Source organism: Columba livia, chromosome 4 (assembly GCF_036013475.1).
Source record: "Columba livia isolate bColLiv1 breed racing homer chromosome 4, bColLiv1.pat.W.v2, whole genome shotgun sequence".
Taxonomy (NCBI): domain Eukaryota; kingdom Metazoa; phylum Chordata; class Aves; order Columbiformes; family Columbidae; genus Columba; species Columba livia.
This window is the reverse complement of record NC_088605.1, coordinates 78,752,219-78,777,370: the sequence shown is the minus strand read 5'-3', so window position 1 is coordinate 78,777,370 and position 25,152 is coordinate 78,752,219. Positions and strand designations below refer to the sequence as shown.

The 25,152-nt window shown below is 50.1% G+C and overlaps 1 protein-coding gene across 9 annotated transcripts in view; it reads right to left on the bottom strand.

Annotated features, from left to right (window-relative positions):
• SLC4A4 (solute carrier family 4 member 4) overlaps positions 1 to 25,152 on the bottom strand; it is a 195,317-nt gene that overhangs the window by 5,506 nt on the left and 164,659 nt on the right. For all 9 annotated transcript variants that reach the window (XM_065062877.1, XM_065062873.1, XM_065062875.1 and 6 more), the window contains 10 exons: positions 23,900 to 23,970; positions 21,867 to 22,055; positions 19,401 to 19,514; positions 18,666 to 18,827; positions 13,513 to 13,691; positions 12,631 to 12,703; positions 8,507 to 8,575; positions 6,794 to 6,967; positions 5,092 to 5,253; positions 1,247 to 1,343 (listed from right to left, as the gene is read on the bottom strand). In XM_065062877.1, the coding sequence (XP_064918949.1) occupies positions 1,247 to 1,343; positions 5,092 to 5,253; positions 6,794 to 6,967; positions 8,507 to 8,575; positions 12,631 to 12,703; positions 13,513 to 13,691; positions 18,666 to 18,827; positions 19,401 to 19,514; positions 21,867 to 22,055; positions 23,900 to 23,970 (1,290 nt within the window). The remainder of the gene's footprint in view (positions 1 to 1,246; positions 1,344 to 5,091; positions 5,254 to 6,793; positions 6,968 to 8,506; positions 8,576 to 12,630; positions 12,704 to 13,512; positions 13,692 to 18,665; positions 18,828 to 19,400; positions 19,515 to 21,866; positions 22,056 to 23,899; positions 23,971 to 25,152) is intronic.

Here is a 25,152-nt window from a genome sequence, read left to right as displayed (position 1 = left end):
CTGAAAGGGCATTGCAACGGCTTGTGGCACAAGAATTAACTTAATTTCTAATTATTCGGCCTTAGGGACGTTGGAAACTACGCACCTGACCACAAAATCCCATGTAACAGCATCTAGGATGTAATTTGTTTCTAGCACATCAGCGGATTTTCACCCAAAAATGAGGAGGATTTGTGTGGTTATCTGAGGTTGACTTCACTCCGTTTCCTCACCAGTAAAACACTGAGAATATCTAAATAGCGAGGGAATCTCTTCTTTCTCTCCGGCTTTGTTTCATAGTGCCAGCCTCTAAGTGTTCCTTTATCTACAAACCGCAGAAAACAGCCTAGGATTGTCAAATATATCTAAATGCACCCAAAAGGCAAGGGACTTAAACGCCAGTACTTAAATTACAGTTTAGGGATCTAAACTATGTTCCTAAAACCCTCGGCAGCAGCACTGCCGCAGCACCGAGCGAGTACCATCCCCTCCTGTCGGAGGACGAGGCAGCGTGTTCGTCTCCAGATGGAACACACTGCTCACAGCATGTAAAAAACAGCGCAAAGGCCAAAAAATTCAGGTCAATCGTTAATCCCGATTCCTCTCTTAAAAGACTATAACATGAGAAGTGAAAACTACTGAAAATGAAGGTTACAATAATCAATTATGGATATGAATGTTAAGAAATTAAAAAGAAACAGAAAAGCACAAAAGCAAATCACCTAAGAAGGGAAATATGTTAACGGTCAACTGATCACTGCTTGTCAGCTTAATGTGCAATGCTGATTAATGACACACTTAATTACTCTTTAAAGCACTGACTTGTGCAACTGCTTGGCACCTAAGGAGACGAACATAGCGGGACAGCAATGCAGTGCAGACATGCTGCAAATCCAGAACGCCAGGCTCAAGGGAAAAACAAACCACGGCATCAGCGCAGCTCACACGAAATGGGAAAAGAGAGGAGAGGGGGAGCGACCAGAGACCCGTTAGCAGCTGGATAAAGGCGTTTAGGCTGGAGGCACCAGAAGGAACAACATCTATTTTGTAACAAGCCAAGAAAAAACGCACAAAACCATTATCTGTCATAAATCAGAAGCCTGGGAAATTAAAAAAGAGGAAAACAAGAACAAGTACTTCTCAAGTAATAGGAAAGCTTTTTTTAAAATCAATGCTCTAAAAAAAGGATATATATATATATATATGTATTTCTATTTGTACTGTAAGTCAGAGTCAAGCAGGCATGCAAGAGGTTGGTTCTACTCACTGTCGGCAGGTTTGCTATCACTTAGGAAAGGTTCCTGCTCCATGATGTCCATTGGTATTTTAATACTTGGGACTTTTTCTGGGTAGGGGCAGTCAGACTGTGAAAGAAACGTGCAAAACGTCTTAGAATATGTTCACTGCTCTCTCTCTTATTGTCTCCTACAAATTCAAATTATCCTTCATTTAGCTTCTGTAGGAATGAGAAAAAGATGGAGGGAAAAAGCAAGCGCGGTCCAGCCGGTTTCCTGCAGGTTTCCACTGGCTCCCCCTCGTCCTTCACACTGAAAGAGCAACCTCGGGTGAGTTCCACCTTCCCCCCGCCCTCCTCGCCAGCTCCTCGGCCACCAGCTCAGACACCGCCCGGCTCGGCTCGGCTCGGCGGGACTCGGCTGCACGACCGTCACTTGTTTCTCGTTATTTTTTAACATAACCAGAGCAATGTTTCGTATTCCAACAGCAAAACGTTTCCTCAGAAGTATTTTTATGTGGCTGAGGGTTAAGCATAGCTTAAATAAAGAAGATCCAGTAGAAAACCACATAGGCAATAAAACCACCCCAAAATCCGTTCGGGACTCTGTGTTAAGCAGAGCACAAGACCTGGGTAACTCCTCCAATGTATCACCGCTGCAGGGCTAATAAGTGAACGTGACGGGTCTGTGCAACAGCAACTCTGATGCTCATATCACATTTACATCCCACCATGTAAAATGAACAGAGACACGGGAAGTACCTGCAGCTGGTCAAAATGCCCCAAACGGAAGAAGGGACTATTACACAGCACTTCCAGCTTTTAAATTAAATATACCAGGCCATGATGTAAAAAAAAAAAAAAAAAAAAATTTATATATATATATATATACACAAAAATTGTCTGGCCTTTCTTGGACCATTTATTTTGGACATAAAATCAGAGCGGAAACCAAAGCACTTGATTTTTCATTAGGCAAATGGAGCAACTGGTTGCATTAATTCATACTTCATAAAGACAAGCCAGAGGGAGAACTGGTGGGCCTATAGAAAATCTCCACAGGTCCTGCATCGCTGCCCCTGCTGGCTGGCGAGCCCCCGGTGAGAGCTTTAAGCGAGCCCTAACCAGCGCTAAGGCCGGGCTTTGCCAGGCTGGCCTGTCCCACAGCGCCTCCCAGCGATGCTCCTGGCGGCACCGCCATCCGCGTCCTGCCCGCCGGCCCCGCGGCACCGGCTTCCGGGGGCGCGTTTCTGGAAGGGAAGGGGTGAAAGTGATCAAACCAGCAATGCCGAGTGCTTCGCGTTCAGGAAGCTGGCAAAAGCAAGCGCTGAAAAATAAACAGGATGAGTTAAGAACCGACATTTTGCAGAAATTCTCTTACCCGTCAGATCAAGTACCACAGTATCACAGTATGTTTGGGACGGGAAGGGACCTCAAAAGCTCATCCAGTCCAATCCCCCCGTGGAGCAGGAACGCCCAGGTGAGGTCGCACAGGAGCACGTCCAGGCGGGTTTTGAATGTCTCCAGAGAAGGAGGCTCCGCAACCTCCCTGGGCAGCCTGGGCCAGGCTCTGCCACCCTCACTGAGAAGAAGTTTCTTCTCAAATTTAAGCGGAACCTCCTGTGTTCCAGCTTGATCCCATTACCCCTTGTCCTATCATTGTTTGCCACCGAGAAGAGCCTGGCTCCATCCTCGTGGCACTCACCCTTTATGTATTTATAAACATTGATAAGGTCCCCCCTTAGTCTCCTCTTCTCCAAACTAAAGAGACCCAGCTCCCTCAGCCTTTCTTCATAAGGGAGGTGCTCCACTCCCTTAATCATCTTCGTTGCCCTACGCTGGACCCTCTCCAGCAGTTCCCTGTCCTGCTGGAACTGAGGGGCCCACAACTGGACACAATATTCCAGATGCGGTCTCACCAGGGCGGAGCAGAGGGGCAGGAGGACCTCTCTGACCTACTAACCACCCCCCTTCTAATACACCCCAGGATGCCATTGGCCTTCCTGGCCACAAGGGCACAGGGCTGGCTCATGGTCACCCTGCTGTCCACCAGGACCCCCAGGTCCCTTTCCCCTCCACTGCTCTCTAATATGTAATTTCCCAACCTATACTGGAACCTGGGGTTGTTCCTGCCCAGGTGCAGGACTCTACACTGTACCCGAAATTCATTAAAAGCCTGAGAAGAGAAAGCAGTAGCTTAAAACACAGCAGAGATCCAGGAGTCGTGGCTCAGGATGTAACGCTGCTGGATTCAAACCAGTCAGGCGGAGGGGATGGAGTCAAACTGTTGTTGACTGTTTGCTAGTGGCGCATTTTGTTTTTGTACAAAGGTACCTGCTGAAGGAAAGCCTTGGCCTTGGCCTCGGCCTCCCAGGTGCTGGGGGAATGACGGGAAAGGGGAGTCTGCCGTCTGAAATAAGAGTTAATTCCTCTGAGCTGGGATTCAGCCTGATTCACTAAGGCATGGATCCGGGCTACAACCTACATCCCTGCACTCTGACCTAGGAAAGTCCTGGCCTTGTGTCTTGCGGTGTACGTGCTCTACTTCGTACAGCATGGATTCTTCAGAGAAAGACCTTTCTGTATTTTCTCATCCGCACAGCCGGACGTTGTTTCCTCTAACACGGATGTGCAGAGGTATCATGGGTTAGTGCCAGGGCTGGGTTAATGGTTGGACTCGATGATCTTGAGTGCCTCTCGCAACCAAAATGATTCTGTGATTCTAGGTAAGCCATGGAGCAAATGGACCAGCAACTGGTGTTGCTACTGTTCTGCCAGACTGAACCAGAGCAGCGGCCAAAACACGGTCGCTGCAGGTCCGTGACCAGGGCATGGGTGCTCGAGAAAGGGCCGCCTGACTTGTCCTGCTGCCTTTCTTCTCCCAGCCATGTTGAAATGTGGGGTTTTGTTTCCTTTTTTCCCCAGTTCCAGGTGATCTTACCACTGTCTGCCTCACAGACAGACAGACAAGCAGAACAAGCGACACTGTGCTTGGTCCTCTCCATGTAGCCTAAAATCAGTAAAGCCCAGCTCCTTTTTCACATTGTCATCCAGCTGGAGCAAAAGGCGGCGCTGACTGAAGCAGACAGCTCTCCGAAGGCAGTTCACACTTACTATGTCAACTGCTATAGATTTAGCACATCACTGCAAATTTATAGGATTTGAGTTCAGGTCAGGCCTGGGCAGGAGAATGTTGAAAGGCAGCAGGACTGTATTTCTGCATATTATATATACAACAAAAAGTATAATAGTCTAAGGCATGTGGATCTGGTCTAGTCGCTATTTTAGGACATGCTGCAACCTGAGGTAGGACCAGAGAGTACCCTGCAGAAGGGCACGTATGCTTTTAAAATGTTACGGTCATGAGTATTATCAACCGCAAACAGTCTTCCCTGCGATACGACAAGTCACATCTTTTTGTGTTTTTAAAACAAGCAATTAAGAAAGAGAGGCAAAGAAGAAACCCAGAATACACTGAGAAGTAACACAGCTCCTCGTGAAAACCATTCTCCTCCTAAAATATAAAAGACGATGATGGGGGAGAGAAAGGAGGACGAGGGAAAGACGACAAGGCAGGGTGACAGAAGGCATTCTAGCAGGGTGTGACATCGCAGCAGGTACCTAGTGCTCGTGGAAAGTGTGATTTCTTTCTCGGCAGCGCGAGTACCACCTACCGCAGGCTGGTTGCGTCTGGAAAAGGGAAGGCAACGCAAAAACAAGTTTTGGATGGGGCCAATTTGGTGTAGCAGCAAAAGACCGAGGGGGTTGGCTTCAAGGAGGCTGGAAAACCCCCGCCCAGAGCTGGAGAGGACACGGACCATCACCCAGCATGAACTAGCTAGAAACGAGCCATTTGACGAGCGCAGAAAGGTCCTTACATCGTCATTGTCACTGTCCATACTGCCCTTCTTCTTTTTCTTCTTCTTCTCGTCCTCTTTCTTTTTCTTGTCCTTTTCTGGAATGACGTCGTCAAGGAAGCTCAGGTCGTGCTGCGAGAAGAGGTAGTCCATGGCTTTTCTGACTGCCACAAGGGCCAGGATCTGAAACGGCAGAGGGGGACTGTCAGTCTAATCCATCTGGAATTGTGCACGCTCCAGACATTCCTGTTGATGATATCTGGACCCAAACGCTTTAATTCTGGTTGTGAATTAACATATGCAGAACAAGGTGAACACCCAGGATATCTCCATCAAATTGAAGATGTGAACTGGGACTATTTTGTGTCAGAATAAACAAGAGTAATGTACAAAAACCCAAAAGTATGTAATCACTAACTGGTCCTGTAGAGACAAAGGACACCTCTAACAGCCAACTCCCAGGCATCAGGCAAAATAACAAACTGAAGAGACAAAAGATGTGTATTTTCATCTCTTTTTGGATTCAGTCCACATACCCAGGTTCGCAACATCAGTCCCAGAAATTCTCTTTACTTTTTTCTCACCGTTTTCCCAGATGTAAGAGCTCTTTACAAATTAGACAAGGGCCAAACCGCATCCTCAGAGTTTGCACAGTAAGCTTTACTGTGAAAGTGGAGGAAAAGCTTTTTCTGGGACTGCATTGAAGGCGCTGGGAGAAAAACAAGGGACGTGCCCAAAGTAAGTGTTTCTATGTACACGGGTTTATCACGACCCTCGGACGCACACCCAGATCACAGCTACGCTTGACCAACGGGTACGCCGACCGACGGAAAGCTCTACTGGGCTATTAGGACACTGCCTCTAAGATGAAGAGTTTGTGCTGAGCAACGATGATCAATGGCACAAATGATTCCTAGGAATGTATCTCAAACTTTGACCTGTGCAACTTAAGACATGATTACAGAAGTCAGAAATTACTCAGGTGGAGGAAAGATGCTATGTAGGTGCCTGTGATTAAACCATTATGAATTACGTCAGTACTAAAAGTGCTTTTCCTACAAACAAGTTTGCCAGGGTAAACAACTGAGGTTTTGTCACCAGATGCAGCTACATCTGGACTGCACCTTCCCTCGGTTTGCACCATTACACGTGATGAACATTTTATCATTCAACACCAAAATAAGTTTCAACGCGACTCTGATATGCATTATTAGAAAGAGGACACGCATCCTACAAACCTATACAGCATCCTCAGAAGCGAAACCTTGTGAAACAACCGTGTTGTCTTTTTACTAAAGTTTAAGGAAAAAGACATTCGTTTTTTTCTCTTGCTTTAGCTAATAACCTCCAGCCATCTGATGTGCCCGTAGCAGTGAGCCTCATTCTGGTTTTGGTGATTTGTGTTCTTAAAAGCAAGGGGGACGTTTTCTGTACAGTAATTAGCGTGGATTAAAAAAGAAATGCATGCACCTCTCATTCATTCGTGCAGCTCAAGGAGAAAACAGCAAACACAGCAAACCTGACCGCGGCAGCCAGAACTGTCAAAAATTATGTACACCTTTCTAGAAAAAAATCAACTTTCCAGGTTTGTTTTCCTCCAAAGGATTTCCGTAACAGCGGCCACGGCCACGTTGTCAATGGTGTGAAGGATGTGGCCGTTTGTGGGAGCGTCTGCGACGTGGGGAAGGCCCGGGCTGCGGAGGCGAAGGAGAGCGTCACCTACCATGACAGGGAAGATGATGGCAGCCACGGTGGACTTGAGGATCCAGAGGAGGGCCAGGCACACCACCTGCAGGAAGGTGAAGAGGTGGACCCTGCGCAGCGGGACGTGGCGCAGGTAGATGAAGTCGGGCTGGTGTTTCAGAGGCATCAAGAGCAGCTTCAGACGATCCATAAACTGAGGAGGAAAAGAAACAGGACATGGAAATGAAACCCAGGATACACAAAAGACAGATACAAAAGCATTGTTGAACGAAGAAGTGTGACCTTGAATTAGCTTGCTTTCCTTTCATAAAGGAAATCTGACAGAAAACCCATCACAGTTCCTCTGTCCCGACTGACTTGTGCCTCACGCAGGGTGGGCTAAACACACTCACTCAGCCGTCTGAAATGGAAGCCCTCAGTCTACAGTGCATTTGGCACCTGAACGGAGACACAGGAGCGAAGCATCTCTCGAAGCAAAGCCTTAAGGTGCCTTTATTTTAAGGAGCAAGACTCCGCGTGTGTAAATCAAGAAACTAAGGTATTGGTATAAGTCATTCTGCTGGCTTTGAAAGAAAGAGCCTGATCTGCTGTGGGGAATTTTCTCGTGAAGGAAGCACACAGCATCACCCAAAAAACAGAACAAACAAGGTGAATTCCCAAACAGCGGCCAGCCTCAAGCTCTGGCCCACTTCTGCCGCCCTCCCCAGCCCCGTTGATACCAAGGGAAGGACATTCAGCATTTAAAAACAATGCATTTTTTTCCAAATAAATTGGGAGCAGAGGTCAACAGAGGTGAGGGCAGACATCGCATCACCAGAGAACAGAAAAGCACTGACGAAAGCGGGAGGAAGACGGGCAGCTTTTCAGGCAGCGTCCCTTGCCCCACGCTGGACTGGACGGACTTGGAGTTCAACCAAAACCAGGGTTTTTCATGGAGTGAAAAACATCCTTGATCAGGGGAAAACAAGCTGCCCAGTTCCCTGACCACCTGGTCCAGGAAGCAGGGGAGATCTCCTCCAGCAGAACGGACCCCCGGGCGGGCACTACAATTCCCTTGCTGTCCCCTGCCCAGCGCGGGCTGGCTGCCCGCTGCTGCAGCCACATTCATCCCAAACGAGTGAATCAAAGTCAAGGCCGGTTTATAAAATACCCAAGAAAATTCTCATGGTGCTCACAAAACAGCGAGTCTTTTCCCATTAGAGCACGACCAAGCGCTAAAAAGAAAGGCCACAATTAATAGGGTGCCAGAAAAGCAACAAAAACACTTCCAGCTTCCTAGGGCAAATTAAAGATACTGTGCTGTGAGAAAGGCTCCTTACGTAATACTTCCTCAATGACAAAGAAAGGGGGCTTGGCTTCCCTCCCCTGGCAAACAGCAATGTTCCCACTCCAATGTTCCTTCAGTCTGCGACAGACATCCCAGCAAAGGACCCGAACCACCCGCGAACAAACACGGGGCCTGTGCCAAAATACGCTGCCCTCAGGATCGCTGAGCAGGGGGAAAAGATGGACTCCAGGTCTTCACAAGGCAGCCCCCAGTGCCCACAGGGCTGCTGAGCAGATCGCTCCCCTTTGTGTTCAGCAATATTTGGGAAGAGTCGCTACCCTCTCCTCGGGAAGGAAGCAGCGGCGGCGAAGGAGAAGGGAGAGGCTGGAGAGCTGCGAAGCCCCGCGCTGGCTCGTGATGGCCGTCCTCTGGAGAAGGTCGCTCCCAGGCTTTCGGGGGACTCACCTGCACACCGTTGAGGGAAGCGACACCCATGTAGAGGAACACACCGTAGAGCACCGGCATGGGAATGAACTGTGGGGGAAAGAGCAGAAGAAACCCAGTGAATAACCTTCCCATACACAATACACTTGTTAACACTGGACTGGCACAATCCCCTACCTGCAATAAACTCAAATTGCACCCACGAGTGGATAATGCAGAGTGATAAAGCAAATAAACCTTCTGCAGTGTTTCAAGAGCTGCAAGAACACTTGCGCTATGGCTGGGTGGCTGAGGAGCAGGGCAGGGCCAAACAAGCCCTGGGCTCCCTCGGTCCCCTGGGACTTGGACGCCTCTCCAGGAGACAAATGGAGCGGAGCCAGACAGGGCCAGTTAGCAAACGAAAGAACAGGCAGGGTAAACCACTATTCCCAGAAGCTTCAGACTGCTTTTCACCTGTTGTCCTGCTAAGAGGAGAATCAGAAGGCAGAGAACAAGAAAAGGCAGTACGATGCTGTGGTACGTCCGACTCGGTAAGCTGAGGAAACCTGTTCGGAGAGGCTCCTCAGTCCCAGCTAAGCAATGGCAGCCATGCCGACCAAATCTCACTGCTCAGTCTTTCACTGACACTAATCCATAGCTATTCACAAATACTGGACCGTGAGCTACATTACTTAATGCCAGGAACTGCCTTTTCAAACATCAGCTTCTGCTCCCTCCAGTGCACAGAGCTGCCCATTCCTCCATCACTGCTCGTGTAACTGGGGACATCTGCCCTCCGAGGGGAGGGAGGCTCAAAAGCAGGGACTGCCTGTGCACGGAACAACACATGCGCTCCCCGGAACGAGTATCTGGCCCTCTGACCTGAAGCACAAAGCGCGGTTGCCAAGAGGGGGAAGCGTTCCCCAGCCAAACAACAAACTGTGCAGCCGGCCCGGCGTGACGCGACGGGGAGCGTGGGGACACAAAGCACCGGCGGGAGCTGAACGGCGCCCTTTGTGCGGTGCACCGCAGCCCGGGCGGGCCGCGGGACGCGCCTCGGCGCAGCGACGGGCCGCGGCCACGCAACCGCAGGTGCCGCACGGCCAGGGCCCGGGGCGGCCCGCGCCAGCACGCCTGCTCCCGACCTGCGCGTGGAGCTCGCCGAGCAGCCAAGGAACACTGCGGTTTCTCAGTGTTGTCCCTATTCCCCGCCACACTATTGACAGTTTACTAGGTGAGAAACACAGTGCCACACACACGTCCTTTGAGGCTTCGATCCTGAACACGCAAATTTCACCCGGGGTACACAAGCACCAAAGTCACTGGTCCCTGGCCATAATGCTGACCAAAGCTTCTCCACCTACATTTTTCCCTTCCCTCACACAAGTCTCACTGCCCATCAGCACCTGTGAGCTTCTCAGTTTCTAATTTATCCTTCTATTGGCTTTATTTCCTTCCCTGAAAGAGCTGCTTTGGTATTTCACATTAAAAGCCAGGTGTTTTTTCTGCAGCTTCAGCCCCCTGCTATCGTGACGCACCAAGAGCGGAGGGACGGGGAGCAGTTCAGCTGTCTCTGGGTGTCCAAGGGACTCGAAGCCCTCGCTGGATCCAGGGGATGAGGTGAGACAAGACAAGACCTCCTCTGGCAAGCTGGGTAGGCAGTTCTCAGAGGTCAGCTCTCTAGTTCATTTACATTGCTCTCATCCCCTCCCCTTCTACTTCTTTCTGCTTTTTTTAAAAAAAAAGAAAAGCGTCCAAATATTATTTCATTATTCCACGTTAATTAATCCTGTAAATAATCTCTAGGTGAAACTTCAGTACATTCATTATCTTGCAGAGCAGCAAGCAGCACTTTCATTTTGGAAGATTTTCTTTTGGCAGACTATGCCCTGACTCTGGGGCTGCTGGCTTGGGCACTTGGAGCAAACCTGCTGCTAGCCAGCAGAATTACAACGGATTTATGGGAAAGCGCTGTCACTCTCCAGCGGGGTGAAGAATGTTTCTGTGGAGATCTGCCACAACCCAGCAGAACGATCGTTGCTGTTCAGAACCAGCACAAACACCGCAGACCCCACAAAAGCCAGAGACGGGGTTACGGCGTGGCTTGCCTGTGTGACTGCATCGGTGATTACTGGCGCCCAGCTCGCCACTGGCAGGACAAGCCCTGGTGACCGGCAGCGCGGCCGGGGCCGCTCCCCGCGCTGCGGCCTGCGGGAGGCGCTGCAGCGCCGCCGGGGCGGGCTCACCCTGCTGCCCGCGCCGCGGGGAGCGCGCCCATCGCCAACGGAAACAACGGCAGGGGAAATAACAGACCCCGGGGGAGCAGAGGAGGGATCTTGCAAGGAAAGGGCACATGGAACTAACAAACAGAATTAATTACGAGCAGGCATGAAATTAAGGGCACGGAAATGCCGATTTCTGCAGAGGAAGAAACGGTTACCAGGACACAAAACTTTGCTAGCTGCAAAAACAACCTTAGAAATCAAGAGTAGGAATGCACCAACTTTTTTAAAGCCACTTTCTCCATTTTATACACAGGCAACATCATTGCTCTGCCTGACAAAAACTTGTCTGCCTCCTCCAGAAACACTTCTCCGGACACCCGTCCGCTCTGCCACAGGGTTATGACGGACAGTGCCACTGGTTAAGTCCGTGTGTCGCTGTTTTGACATCTTCTGCTCACACCATCAGTCTGTGGAGCCATGGAGATGGATTTCTGCAGCTGACATCTCCTGCTGGACATCACTGGAATCGCTGTCCCTGGAAAAGGATCCTCCACAGGGAACACACAAGCAACCTCTCATGTTTTATTCCACGATCCGCTAGGGGTGCCTTTCTCTGTGGTTATGTGCCAACAAACTTCAGGTCTTGGGAAAGAGCTGCCTACCTAGGTCGAACGGTACATCAGCAGCCCACCTGCCCAGAGCCTGGGCTAAATTCACAAGAAAAAGAAAATATCAAGAGATTCAGAAATCACATTTCATTGCACTTTTTCCTCCAGAAACGTGTTTTCCACACTGCTGAGCTGCACGTTGCTCCCGAGCGACAAGAGACGTGCTACTTCAGGAGGACACAGACAAAACGAATGGAAATCTGACTGCCGTGCTGGCTCTTTCCAAGAGCGCTGGGCAAGCCGGGGCCCCGCGGCCGGGGTGCGGGCAGGGCACGGCTCCGCTACGGCAACGCAACGGTCCCAAGGATTTCTGGCCAAAACCCTACACACGGACTAATACCATCAGCTGTAGGCTCTGCTCGTTGTCGTCAACACTGCGGATTCTCTCTCGTGGACGTGGGCACGCACGCAGCCCGCGAGCAAGCACCAAATGAAGATTTTTCTTCAGGTACACGTAAGAGATGCTGAAAACACGGCTATGACGATTAATGCACACTGCAGGGACTGGGCTCCCCACTATGGCAACGGGATCGGCGTCTGCAGTATTTGTTTTCTCCTCCAGAAACAGCCACATTTCAACAGGCCCGGCCGCGACTCGTGGCGCAGGAACGCTCCCCTCTCTGCGCTCAACAGCTTCCTCCAGAGGACGAAAGCAAAGCCCATTTTGGCTGCCAGGAGTCCCGGGAGTGAACGTGTCCCGAGAGCTGGTGCTGCAAAGCTGCGTTCCTCAGCAGCTCAGCACACAGGGACAGATCCAGCACAGGAACGCTCGCGTTTGCGTATGAGTGCGCGGACCCAACTCTTGTGCGCGTGTTGAGACGTGCAAGCCCGCACACGCAAATGCAGATGTACTTTTCTTGACTACGTATTCATCTGTTAGCCTGTGTCTTCCACACAGCAACTCTGCCGCGTTGCCAAACATCCTGCCATCACGTCACCAGCAGGTTCTCAAGGTTTATGGTTCCATAAAACACAGGCACAGCAGAACCACAAGAGTGCAAGATAAAAGAAAACTTAACTTTGTGCAAACACGGAAGAAAAGTCTTAAAATGAAAAAAATCGCAGCCCCCAAAACCACGGGTCCTGAACTGTGTCACTATGACTATATAGCACACTACAAGGGTGTCTTACTTTTTCCTTCCAAAAAGTGTGTATTTAAGCATCCATAAAATTACAGAACTGCATCGGTAATTCTCACCGAGCTCCTTTTCCACACTTGAGCAGCACACCACCAGCCCGCGCGCGGAAGGAGGCGGCGGGGCGACGTGCCTACCTGGAGGATGGGAGCCATGAAGACAGACACGCCGGTCAGAATGAACACGATGAATCCCGTGACCCTCTGCTCCCTGCAACACAAGCACTGGGTTAGCACGACGGCTTCAGCTTTCCTTCTGGTTTTATTCCCTTTCAGAGTACTTAAAAGCGCTTAATTAAGGCAACCCGATACAGAAAAAGATACTTTTGTAGGTCAAATTGACTGCTCTAGGCATGACAAGTTTAAATTTTTTACCGTTACGTTTGCTAATCAATGCCTGTCTAAAGTCCATCAATCGCAGGTAAACTTATTACGTATTTCCTTTTCTCGACACTGGAAAACTGTGTCTCATCTGGCTGAATGAACTTTTGAGGAGTTACATGGGGATTTGTCCACGGAATTGCCAGAGAGCTGCTCTGCTAAATGTCACAGCCAGGTCTGGAAATACAAATGAAGCAGCAGGAAATTCTCCATGACACCTTTGCAGGCACTGAACTCGCTCCATACAGCTTTGTGCGCTCAGGGGCGGCTCGAGTGCACGTGCCCTAAGCAGACACAGAGAAGTTCTGGATGCGGGCGCAAAGCTTCCTTCCTTCCTTCTGCTCCCTTTCCCCACGCGTCTGCCCCGGCTCGGCCCGTCCACAGGCGCGCATGCAGCAGACCAGTTTTCTTCCTTTTCAAGAAAAGGAATTTGCAGAAGGGCTACGCCAGATAAACTTCTAACTGGTTATATCTCTGCTGACCAAAAAAAGCTGTAAAGAAACACAGCTGATCTGCAGATTTACTGCAAATCTAAGAGCTGTGCCCTCTGCACGTGTTCCGCTCAAAGCAAAGCCATTACAGCGCAAACGGATCTTTGCAGGCAAACAAAGCAACTAAGGCCCTTCTGGTTTGACATACCTCACTCCCAAAAACTTGGGCTGTTCTCCAGGGGCTGAGGTTTCTGTCTCCATCTTCAAGCTGTCAATATGAGCAATGGAGATGACGGTAGCAGCAACATACCAGGGCAGACCCATAAAGGAGCAAATAATCATCAGAATGGCCACCCAGAACAAATCCAGATGATATCCAGCACCTTTCTGTGAAGGGAGACAAGACAACCTTCAGCTTAATTATTCTAAACACCCACGGAGCAGCCAGGGCTCTGGCAGAGGTGCACCACGTAAACACCAGTTCCTTCTACAGTATCTTCTAGCCATCAGAAATTGTCTTAAGGAATAGCAGAGTAGGAGATGTTGCTCCTTAAAGTATGAACTACCTGTCTCCACGGGGAAAACAAGGAAATGATACGATTTTGGCAAGCTCTCAAAACAACAGCGTGCAATAAAAGCGCAGCAGACTCGCAAGCACCTTGTGTACACTCCATAGTCCTGGGAGGTGCAGTGGTACAAGCCAAGCCCTGTGACCCATCAAATAGCTCTTCACAGAGTTTCCTGACACAGCAGAGTGTGTGTTGGACACAACCAGAGCACCACAGTCACCAAAAAACTTCTGGTGAGATACACTTCATATCTTGTAAACACTATAATCAAGCTTTCATTATATACCTCTCTACATATTTTTATATATATACACACACACACGCCCCTGCCAGCCTGCCCCTTAATTCTCACCCACAGACTCTCAACTCGCTCCTCACCCGTGCCTGGACAGTACTCAATACATTGTCGTTGCTCTCTCACCTCGCCTGGCTGGCCTGTCTCTCCTGACAAGGACACAGCCATCCATGGCCACATTCCAGCCACGTGTGCTGTCCCACCGTGTCTCCGGAATTGCCACCAGGTCATAATCTCCTGCCCTAACACAGGTTTCTACTCCTCCTGCTCGTTCCCCACGCTGTGCGTTGGTGTGCAGGCATTTCAGAGAGCCTGCCGGGCACTCTGAGCTCACCCCAGCCTTCACCGACTCCGGGGTGCTGCCCCACTGATGCAAGCCCAGCATCACAGCTCAGATTTAAAAATCTCACGGTTTTGATTTGAAAACGTTCTGAGCCGTGCCAAGCGTGCCTGGTGCTGGGGGCATTTTCCTCAACACCCACCCCTGCTGTCCTGGGGGGACCAACAAGGACAGCTGGTGGGCTCGTAGCCCATCCACGGGGGAAGGCTGCCCTCGTTCCTTACTCCTTTAAGCCCTCCGATCTCCTATTTGCCAAATCCCTCCATGAACTAGCACAGGAAATCCACCAGCTACAAGTGCCAAGAGCAAGTGAAGAAAACAAGAGAGCCACCAGTGAAAGGTATCTTCAGAAAAATACCCTAAAGTTTGCTATTTTAAAGATGATTAACCTTTTTTTGACCCTGTTCTATTTGATTTTATTGGAAAGAACAAGTGATCCGGACCTGCTTGGTGACCCTGGAGGGAAAGCGGCCCAGCTCATCTTGAATGGTACTCACTGTTTCCCTAACACGTGTGCCGCTCACCTTGGCCGGCGGCAGCCGCGGGACGGTCCCTCCGTCGCGCCCTGCCGACGCTTTGACAGCGCACGAGCAGGAAAACAGCCTTTGATTTGGCCTACAGTGCATTCCACGTGCAGAGGTGCTTTGTGGTGCAGAGTGGCAGGATCGGAGTGGAGACCCCCCAGTTAAACAAGAGCATGTGCTCACAACCATAACAAAGGAAGCAGGAAATCATTTTTTTAATATTAAACAGTACTTTGCTGGAGTGTTTATAGTGTGTCACTGACAAAAGTACGCCTGGTGTTGATAGCATAACCACGTTCATGTCTGTAAGCTGAGAGATGAGGGGCCTCTTCTTCACGGGGAAGGACAGAGAACTTGCTCCTGCACACAACAAACCTCTCCCACTCGCTGCTACCCTGACATTCTCCTCCAGGTACGGTCTCAAAGCACATATCTGTGTCCAACGCCCACAGCGACCACACAAACTGAAACATCGCCCTCTTTTTCAAGCAGAAGCTCCATTCACACAAGAGGAACATTTCCAACAGCTCTCCATACGACTGGTGGCGCAGATACCTACATAATGACCCTGCATCACCCGTGTCTCAAGCCAGTCTTTCCTCTCAGGGGCCAGACCACCTGAAACGTGCCCCGTTAGCAGGAAGGGAGAGTCTGCGTTCACAGGAATTTAATATTTTTCAAGAGAACTGACTACGCAGGGAAAGGAAAAACCCTACAGGCATGAAAAACTGCATAGCACCAGTCTGGAAAGTTTATTTTAAAAACATTACTACATCCTAGGCTGTTATATGTCAGCGGATATAAAAATGGCCTTTAAATAACACCCAATTGTGGCTATGCCCTCGGTATGTACCAAATGCCTTCAGCTTATCGCCTGTCTTTCACAGCACGGCAAAGCCAGCACAGCTGGCCCACCCGGGCCACCTCTGGCCACATCCATCACAAGCGGGGTCCTGCCATAAGCTCACACCCCAACACCCGCCGCGGAGCGCCTGCCAGCCACGCCGAGGGGCTGGGCCTGCTCGGGGCGGCCGCGACACGGAGGCCCTGTTCTGCGGGTCGCTGAACATCTGCCAGCGATCGTCTTACACGATCGGCAGTCGCGAGCGCTGGTCAGACCTAGAGGAACTGTGCCCGTTGTGATAAGGCGAGGGAGACTTTTGGCTTGGACGCAATCACGCCGTGTTGTCCAAAATAAAATCAGGTCATGGCTCAGGCTAAAGCAGAGCTCCTGGGACAGGAGGTCCATCCAGGCACACAGCTTCTCCCCACAGCGAGCCTCAGCTCCCAAAAACGGGCACCCACTGCAGGTCCAGGCACATCCATTTATTTCATAGAACAGAATCACAGAACATCCTGAGCTGGAAGGGACCCACAGGATCATGGAGTCCAGCTCCTGCCCCTGCACAGGACACCCCACCGGTCACCCCGTATGTCTGAGGACGGTGTCCAGTCTCTTCTTGAACACTGTCAGGTTGGGGCCGTGACACCTCCCTGTTCAGTGTCCAGCACCTCTGGGGAAGAACCTTTTCCTCATGTCCCCCTGACACTCCCTGGCACATCTCCTGCCGGTCCCTGGGCTCCTACATCACAATTAGCCTTCCTCCTCTCCCTTCCTGACATGGTGACAGAAGAGGATACACAAGGATGTCACTAGTCAACCATAAAACACAGCCTAATGCCAGGGTTCAGGGCACAAAAACCTGCCCACCCAGCTCTTTGTACCTGTTATGGTCCTTAGATGGTATGACAGAAGTGCAGGAAGAAAGCTGACCACAATCGCAAAGCAACTTGCCTTAAAAAAGGCAGTAGATGATAGGGGATAGGCCTGGGTCATTGAAGGACAAAGGTGGTGGTAGGAAAATGAGATGAGTCCTTTGACGCTAGAGGAGAGGTTTGAGTTAGTTGGACTTGAGTTGGGGACTAGCTTCTCTTGTGAACCACAGAACTAGAGTCTGTGAAGTGAACGGCCATTCAGAAGCACCACAAGTTCCAGCAGTTCAGGGAACTGCTGGAGAGAGTCCAGCGCAGCCACCAAGATGCTGGAGGGAGTGGAGCATCTCCCGTGTGAGGAAAGGCTGAGGGAGCTGGGGCTCTGGAGCTGGACAAGAGGAGACTGAGGGGGGACTCATTCCTGGGGATCAAGATGGAAAGGGTGTCAGGAGGATGGAGCCAGGCTCTTCTGGGTGACAACCAGTGATAGGACCAGGGGCAATGGGTTCAAACTGGAACACAGGAGGTTCCACTTAAATTTGAGAAGCAACTTGTTGGGGTGAGGGTGGCAGAGCCTGGCCCAGGCTGCCCAGGGGGGTTGTGGAGTCTCCTCTGCAGCCATTCCAACCCGCCTGGACACCTTCCTGTGTAACCTCATCTGGGTGTTCCTGCTCCATGGGGGGATTGCACTGGATGAGCTTTCCAGGGCCCTTCAACCACTGACATTCTGGGATTGTGTGATTGTATTCCAGATAAGAAAACATTACAAAGAATGTCTGCCAAGCATCCTCACTGGAAGACATCCTATCCTTCCTAGGTGTTCCTTAACGCCAGGCCTAGGGATCTCTTTTAAAGGAATTATCAGTTTTGGTAACATGTATATGTATTTGCTGGACCTAGTGGACAACATATTTATAGAAGCAAACACTGGGAATGACAGACATCAACTTTCCTTGCCAGTTTCTGTGTTCAGTTGAATGATTTCTCATCTCCTGGAAAAGCAGAGCATGCCAGATGGACAAGCAGACAAGGACAGAACTTCACATTTATGGTTAGACACACCCCCTCGTTACTTTTCTAATTCTTCAAATGGCAGAGTCTGGCAGAATTAGCACAGCAAGTGACGCCTCTGGGGTCAGGGCTGGTGGATTCTGGAATGACGTTCATCCAGCTCTCTACTAAGGTAGACCAGCACTACCACCACAAATAGAGTTGGAGGGGCAGCAAGGTTAGGAAGGCAGCTAGACGTGGTTTAGATCAGTATTCTTTACAAGATAATTTTTGACTAGCCTATATTTACAAGTAATACAAGTCTCCTTTGTCCTTCTTCAACGTTTACACTTGGAGAATGAAGCTCTTGTGAGGAAGGATCAAAATATTGTCAAGGTTTTAAGAAACCTGGTTTTACGTTGACATGAAAGGGGCTTTAAACAAAAGTTCCAGCCCTCCAATGAAGGCTGCTCTAATTTCTTCTGGCTATAGCCACGTCTTTGAGCAGCAGGTGGGATGCGACGGGTCTAAGTCCTTTCACTCCCCAGAAGGGAAGGGGCAGCTGGCTGCTTTGTGACATCCAGCTGCCCCTGGCGTGGGGCCTGTTTGCGAAGGAAACGGGAGGAGCGGTCCCAAAGCTGCTCAGCGCGGGGACACTTCAGGCCGCACGATGGTGAAGCCAATCAAAATTAGTTAAGTGCTTCCTGAACGAGACATTGCAAATTGGCCCTCCACAGGGTTCTTGCTTGAGGAGAAAGGCAAATGCTGTTTGCACAATGCTTGAGATTTTAAAATGAATCAATGGTTTTCCTGTCAAAACCTCTGCCTTAGTCAACAAAATAAACAGTCATCAAACACCAGCAATGACGTTTCTGAGGTGGCACATAAGTTAACACTGGCAAACGTGTGCAAGGCGCGAAGCGCACCCACCTTGAGCTTGTGCTCCTTCCTGTTGACGATGACGGCCGTGATTTGCTGGTCCATGAAGATGAGGATAGTCACCAGCAGGGCAGGGATGGCTGCTGCCAGGTACACCCACCACGGGTTCCCCCCGAAAGGTGGGATGAACCAGCCCCTCTCGGGACTGGTTGGCTTTGAAGGGCAAAGAAAGGAAAGGCTGCATTAGAGCCACAACACAGGAGAGAGGACACTGAATATACTAGTACTTCCACTGAATGGCTACAGGGAGAGGTTTGTGACAACTTCATCCTTCCCGTACACAGCAATAAAAGGTTCTTAAAGATTAGGCATTGCTTATGAAGGCCTAGCTTTTGCAAGACGATGGCAGCAAGGTTAGAAGGAGAGGCCTGCGGCTAAGCATGCCTGAGCAGCTTCTCTGAAGTGCTTCCACCGACCCGAAGGAGGGAACGTGTCCCTGGGGCGGCTGAGGACGCAGCGCAGCTCGTGAGCCCTGGATGCCCGAGCCTGCGCCACCCAAAGGAGCTGGGAGAAGCTGGGTCTGTGTTCAACGCATGGAAGCAGATTTTAGGAGACACATCAGCCAGCCAAGATGTTGCTAATAAAAAGGGTATAATCTGATTAAAACGGTCCTTTCCAGACGGCTGACTACTTTCCTGTTTCAATGGCAAGTCATTTGATACCAGCCAGATGGGTGGAAAAGGGAACCTATTCCAAAGGCCACAAAACAAGCTGACAACAACGTACCTTGAATTCACTTGGCACAATTAGTTTTGGTGTGTCCACACCTACCAGGGCATCTATTCCACAGAAAATCAAGATGGACAAGATAATGGCAAAATCACTGATGAGCTTCCGGGCCTGAAACAGAAGTCAGTGCCGTAAGTCATTAGCACTATAAAACACCATTTCACCCAAGCTTTAATTTCTATGTGATGCTCCAGCCTTGCGCTTGGTAGCAATACAAGCCAATAATCTATTCTTTTGTAGAAACAAAGGTGCACATTGTAATGGCCGATGCCATTTTCCTAAATGTGCCTTGGTACTTTACTGCGCGGTCTGAAAGCCAAGCAATTAAGCCTAAATGGAGGTACAAAAACTGAAAACAAGTCTCAGGAAAAAGAAAACTGCTTTTGTAAGAAACTCCCCTCTGAGTTCTCCAAGGCAGCCTCACTGAGACTACACCCGACAGCAGCCAACAGCCACCCGTATGGAGCAGCAGTGCCTTAGGAGACTGTTCAGGATCAGCATCCAGTATAAACAGATATTGAACATTTAGAAATGAATCTAAAAAAGTAGTGACTTTTTTAGACATGTAAAATATTGTGTCCTTCTGTTCGCCTTCTGATCTCTGATTCTTTAGGGTTCACATACTCATGTTTTTCTATGCAGGGACAGAGACGGTTTCTCTGACAAAAGTCGAGCTTCTTGTGCTGTCACAGGATTCCTAAGGTAAGTGGCTTTACCAAAAAATGCTGTGTTATCCCCAAACTCCATTCTTTTAATATGACTAATTTTGCAATGTAGATAAAAAAAAAATATGGAAGGGAAAGATCTGCTATTATACACCTGACAATGAAAATAGTAATGAACTTCCCTTTAGAAAATTAGAATCACAAAATCCTTTAGGTTGGAAAAGACCCTTCAGATCACTGATCCCAACCATTAACCTAACACTGTCAAGTCCACCACTAACTCATGTCCCTGAGAACCTCATCTCCGACTGTCCAGCCCTCCAGGGCTGGTGACTCCAGCACTGCCCTGGGCAGCCTGTTCCAATGCCCCACAGCCCTTTGGGGAAGAAATTGTTCCCACATCCAAACTCAACCTCCCCTGGGCAACTTGAGGCCGTTTCCTCTGCTCCTGGCGCTTGTTCCTGGGGAGCAGAGCCCGACCCCCCTGGCTCCAAGCTCCTTTCAGGCAGTTCAGAGATCAGAAGGTCTCCCCTCAGCTCCTGTTCTCCAGCTGAACCCCCCAGGTCCCTCAGCCGCTCCATCACACTTGTGCTCCAGCCCCTCACCAGCCCCGTTCCCTTCTCTCCACTCGCTCCAGCACCTCAAGGGCTTTCTTGGTGTGAGGGGCCAGAACTGTCAGTCCCTGAAACTCGGCAGGGCAGGACCCACTGTGCTTGTCTGTAACTCTGTGATCTCTTCGGTGCTGTTGTTCCTTCCAGATTTCTCGGGTTCACATGGTTACAAGATAAATTGAGCTGCATTCCAGCCTGGATGGAATTTGTTTCCTTTTTATTAAAAATAATAGAGGTTCAATTGTAACGCAGCAGGACAGTAAATATCCACAGGGAATAAATCTCTGCATGTCAGAATGCCAAAAGCGGGGGGGCAGGTACTGGGGAGAAACACGGCTCTGTCACACACAGAAACCACCAGCTCCCACTCGCGCCACGGCAGCCTGGGCTGGGGAGTAAAACCAGGCAGCTGCACCCACAAGATCCACATAAGGTGGCTGTAAGTCTGAGCAAAACCTTGTTCAGATCAATGCAGCAGTTTCTCAGATCATCTCTATTTCACAGCTGATCCTCAGAGACGAAGGGAATTTCTGCTTTAGGTCCCCACTGTAACAGGTAGGCCAGATGTGCACTGTACCACAGTTCAACATTTTTGCATTGATTTCTGACTATTTCACATACTACGTGGTAACATGAAAGATGTGTGTCTCTTCTCCTTCTACACAGACAGCTCGCTTATTCACATGCACTCACTGACAAAGCAAAAGGTTTCTTTGTCCTCTCCAAATACTTTCTCGGGCTGTAAGCAGGCAGACTTCTGCCCTGATGATTAACAGTCCCTTTTAGTCCTTTGATTTCTGTCAAACGGTCACGTATTCTGCCCCAGCGTCAGCATGGTGTATCACGTGGAAAATGGCCAGGTAAAAGGCCTGAAGGACTCTTGTGATTCTTAAGGCTGATAAACTACATTATTGCAGGTCTCAGCTCAGAACTGTTGCTTTCAGCACTTCTAAAATCACCGTCACATCCCCAGGACAGATCAGGGCTCATTTTGGCTCTTTTGCTGCCTTACCTGTGCCCTCCAGAAACACTGAAAGAGTGAAACCAAGCAATCCTAGGACATACCTCCCTTGGTTAACCAGTACCAAGCTGTCCTCCCTGCAAAGTGTTTGTCCCCATCTGTATGACAGCTTAACACTCTGAAAGAGTAAAGAAAAGAGCCTGCTAGGGTGAAAAGACATACTTACAGTGGTTGGAAAATAGCGACTGGTCTTGAATTTCTTCAGGGCCATGGAGCAGGTGTAAGTGCCAAAAAAGAGGATGAACGACATGAGGGTGATGTCAGGGACATATTTACAGTTGTTGCCCACAGGTCGTCCTCCGTATTTCAAGCACTCCTTCTTTGTCAGAGATGACCAGTCAATGGTGGTATTGTACTGCAGAAAAGAGGAGAGCATTTCCATGAAGCACTGCTCACGTCAATGCTGCTCAGGCTATGACCGAACAGGGACAGAGCATCAGGAAAAACACGGGGAGGCAAAGGGAGGCGTGGAGGAGAGGCTAAAACCCCTCTGCTTGTGCGCACATGGAACAGGTTTTAACCCAGGGATGGGCGCGGAGGACAGTCTGGGCCTCGGAAAGAAGACAGATCTCACGACCCCTGCTGTGGCCTGCCTGACACGCTCTGCGTTTCCTCCGGTGGACGGGGGCTGTTGGAAACCTCACGTCGAAGCTGGAGTGGCCCGAGACCACCTTACATCCACTCCCCACTGCTCGACCACCGCCAGCAACACCAAAACCAAACCCGCTTCTCTCCCATCAAGACCAGCACCGTTTCCACAGCAGCAGATCTCCCCTCCCTGCCCTTTCTGGAAACAAGGCTTGAGCTCGCACATACTGTAAACATTCCATCTTGGTTGTGCTGTTCCACACAACTGGGGTTACCAAAATCCCCTCCACTTTTCAGAAGGATGCCGAGGTTCAGTTTGGCCCACGCAGCCGTCCGTCCCCAGGACACTGAAGGAGCCCGGTGGCAGAGCCGCTCTCTGCCAAGCTGGTAAGGTGCCCCGAGCTGCAGGACAGCCCTGTGGCCCCGCTCCCCTGCCTGCGCTCAATGCGACACCCAAATATACAATTATTTCCACTGATTTCAGCAAGAGCTGAGGGTCTCTTCCCCATGATCCTCACAATTAAGAACCTGCTTTTGAATTCCCTTTAATCACTTCTGTTCTGAAATGCGTACTTCACTACTAATGATGCTGATTGCAATGGTCAGATAGGGAGGCTCTGTCCGGATTTAAACCCTCTTTGTGCAATCCAGAGCCGCACAGGACATGGCAGATGATCATCTGTTCCCTAACGCCTGTGGCGGAGCAGAGCCTGCACAAGTGTCTCTTCACCTTCCTGCACCTCCATAATCTGGATTCTAGGGGAGAAGGGCTTTGGGGGAGAAGGGCTGAGATTACTGTTCCAAGAAAGAACAGTCTGGAAATGCAACCTGTTGGGTTGTTTTCTTGTCTCCAGGCCTCGGTTCAGTTCTTTGCCTTCCTCTTACGCGTGCCTCCCCGCTCCCAAGATGGGCAATCAAATGCTGACCCCGCAGGGCCCACCAGGAGTTGTTCTTGTCAAGGAAACTCAAGCGGTAGGGGCACTCTTCTCCTGACGGCTGGCACTGCATCAGAGCCTGGGGCTGCTCATCGCCTCCCTGGGCGTTATTTTCCCTGACAGCCTTTGCCGAGGGGCCGCAGCCCAACAACAGAGGTGGGCAGTGAGGAAACGGGGAGCAGCAAAGGGCACATGAGGTGCATGAAACGCAAACCTATCTGACCCCATCGAGCGCTATTTTCCTTTTCCTCATCAGCCAAAGCTCACCAGCGGAGTGACCTGTGGAAAAGCTGCAGAAGGTCACGGAACCAGGACCTTCCCAAGGAAGGACTGGCCACAGCACTCCTACTGTTACAGTCCTGGACACAAGGATCTAACTAATCCCCCAGGAGAAACATTTGCATCCTGCCAGCACACACAGATGAGGCTGCCGCTATTAGCAAGTAACTCACATTATCAAGCCGTGTGCACAGCAGTCCATATCCTCTGAGAAATCCTTGGAGGACCAAGTGAGCATGCCAAAACGGGCAGCTTCATATTTTCCCCAATGTCAGGGGCAATGGGGGAGTTTCAGAGTGAAGATCTTCTTCATGTGATCAATTATTGATCTATTGGCACGGCTCAGCAGAAACACGGGGCACTGACAGGCCTCAGAGACCTTGCAAAGGGCACTTACCATGACCGTCGAGGGATGGAACAGCTCGTCGGCTGACGGCACCGGTGTCCTGTTAAATAATGAACTATTAACTGCAAGAGAGGACAGAAGAAGAAATAGCGTGAGCACAGTGCAAGAGGAAGGAAAATAAATTGCAACTATTATTTGTTACTCCATCTTCCTAAAAAAAAAAAAAACAAACCCACCAAACCGTTTGCAATCTCTTTGCTCAACTACAGTGAGTCTGAAGTATTGTTTCAGACTGAGTCTACAGCATCAGTCATAAAACAGTTGCTAAAAAGCACCCACCCCAGGACAACCCCAAGAGCTTATCCACCACCGCTAGCAACACTGCAGCGGCAACAGACACCCCCTACGCTGCAGGAAAACCGCTGCAAAGAAAGCACTTACTACTGCATTACGCTTCGTTTCCTAGAACCAGGAAACAACCTCTGCTCATCTGCCATTTGCCTTGTTATTCCATTTCCCGATGCGCGGGAGAAGGTGTGCAGAGTTTCGGGAGGAAATATAGCATAAAGAATAACTGATGTCCTAACGGTCTCTTGGTATCTGCTCACAAGACCTTCCGCAGCAAGACTTGGTAGTCTTCAGCTTTGTTGCAAAGACAGTCCCTATACTGCTGGGATTTCGGCTTTCCTCGGGTTGAGCTCAGAACTCCTCACCTATCTGACGCTGTGCCGTCCTCCCGCGCGCATTCAGCCAGAGCTGAAGGACAGAGAGCAACCCCAGCTCCCGGGACAAAATCCATCCGCTCCCCCCCGGCCGCTCGCACCATGTTGAGCGGAAGCAAGTATCACACATGGCTTTTAACACCGCAGGATGTGGAGAGGGAGGCCGCTGACGCTTTGCGGGCAAAATGTTACAGACTGGCTCTGACCGCGTGGCCACAACCATGTCCACACAGCAACGCACCGCCTTTAAAAACGAGCCCACCGAGAGCAGCCGCAGAGCCCTTCCGTAAAGCGCTTAGCTTAGGCTGTCCTGGCTGCTGTTTGCTACTTTCTTCTGATTTTCTGTCGGATGGTAAGAGAAAAAAATTTCCTCTGCAGCCGTGATGAACAGCTGACGTGGAAACCAGTTTACTTAAGGAGCAAGAATTAAATCTGCGCTGATGGATGCTGTCTGGGCTTACGCAGACACGCAGCTATGCAGACACATGCATGCGTCAGTGTACTTCGGTCCTGTGAAAGGCCAAACCGTCAGCGTCGAGACCAACACGCCAGCAGCAAACAGGCCACTTGTTCCTCTGGAAA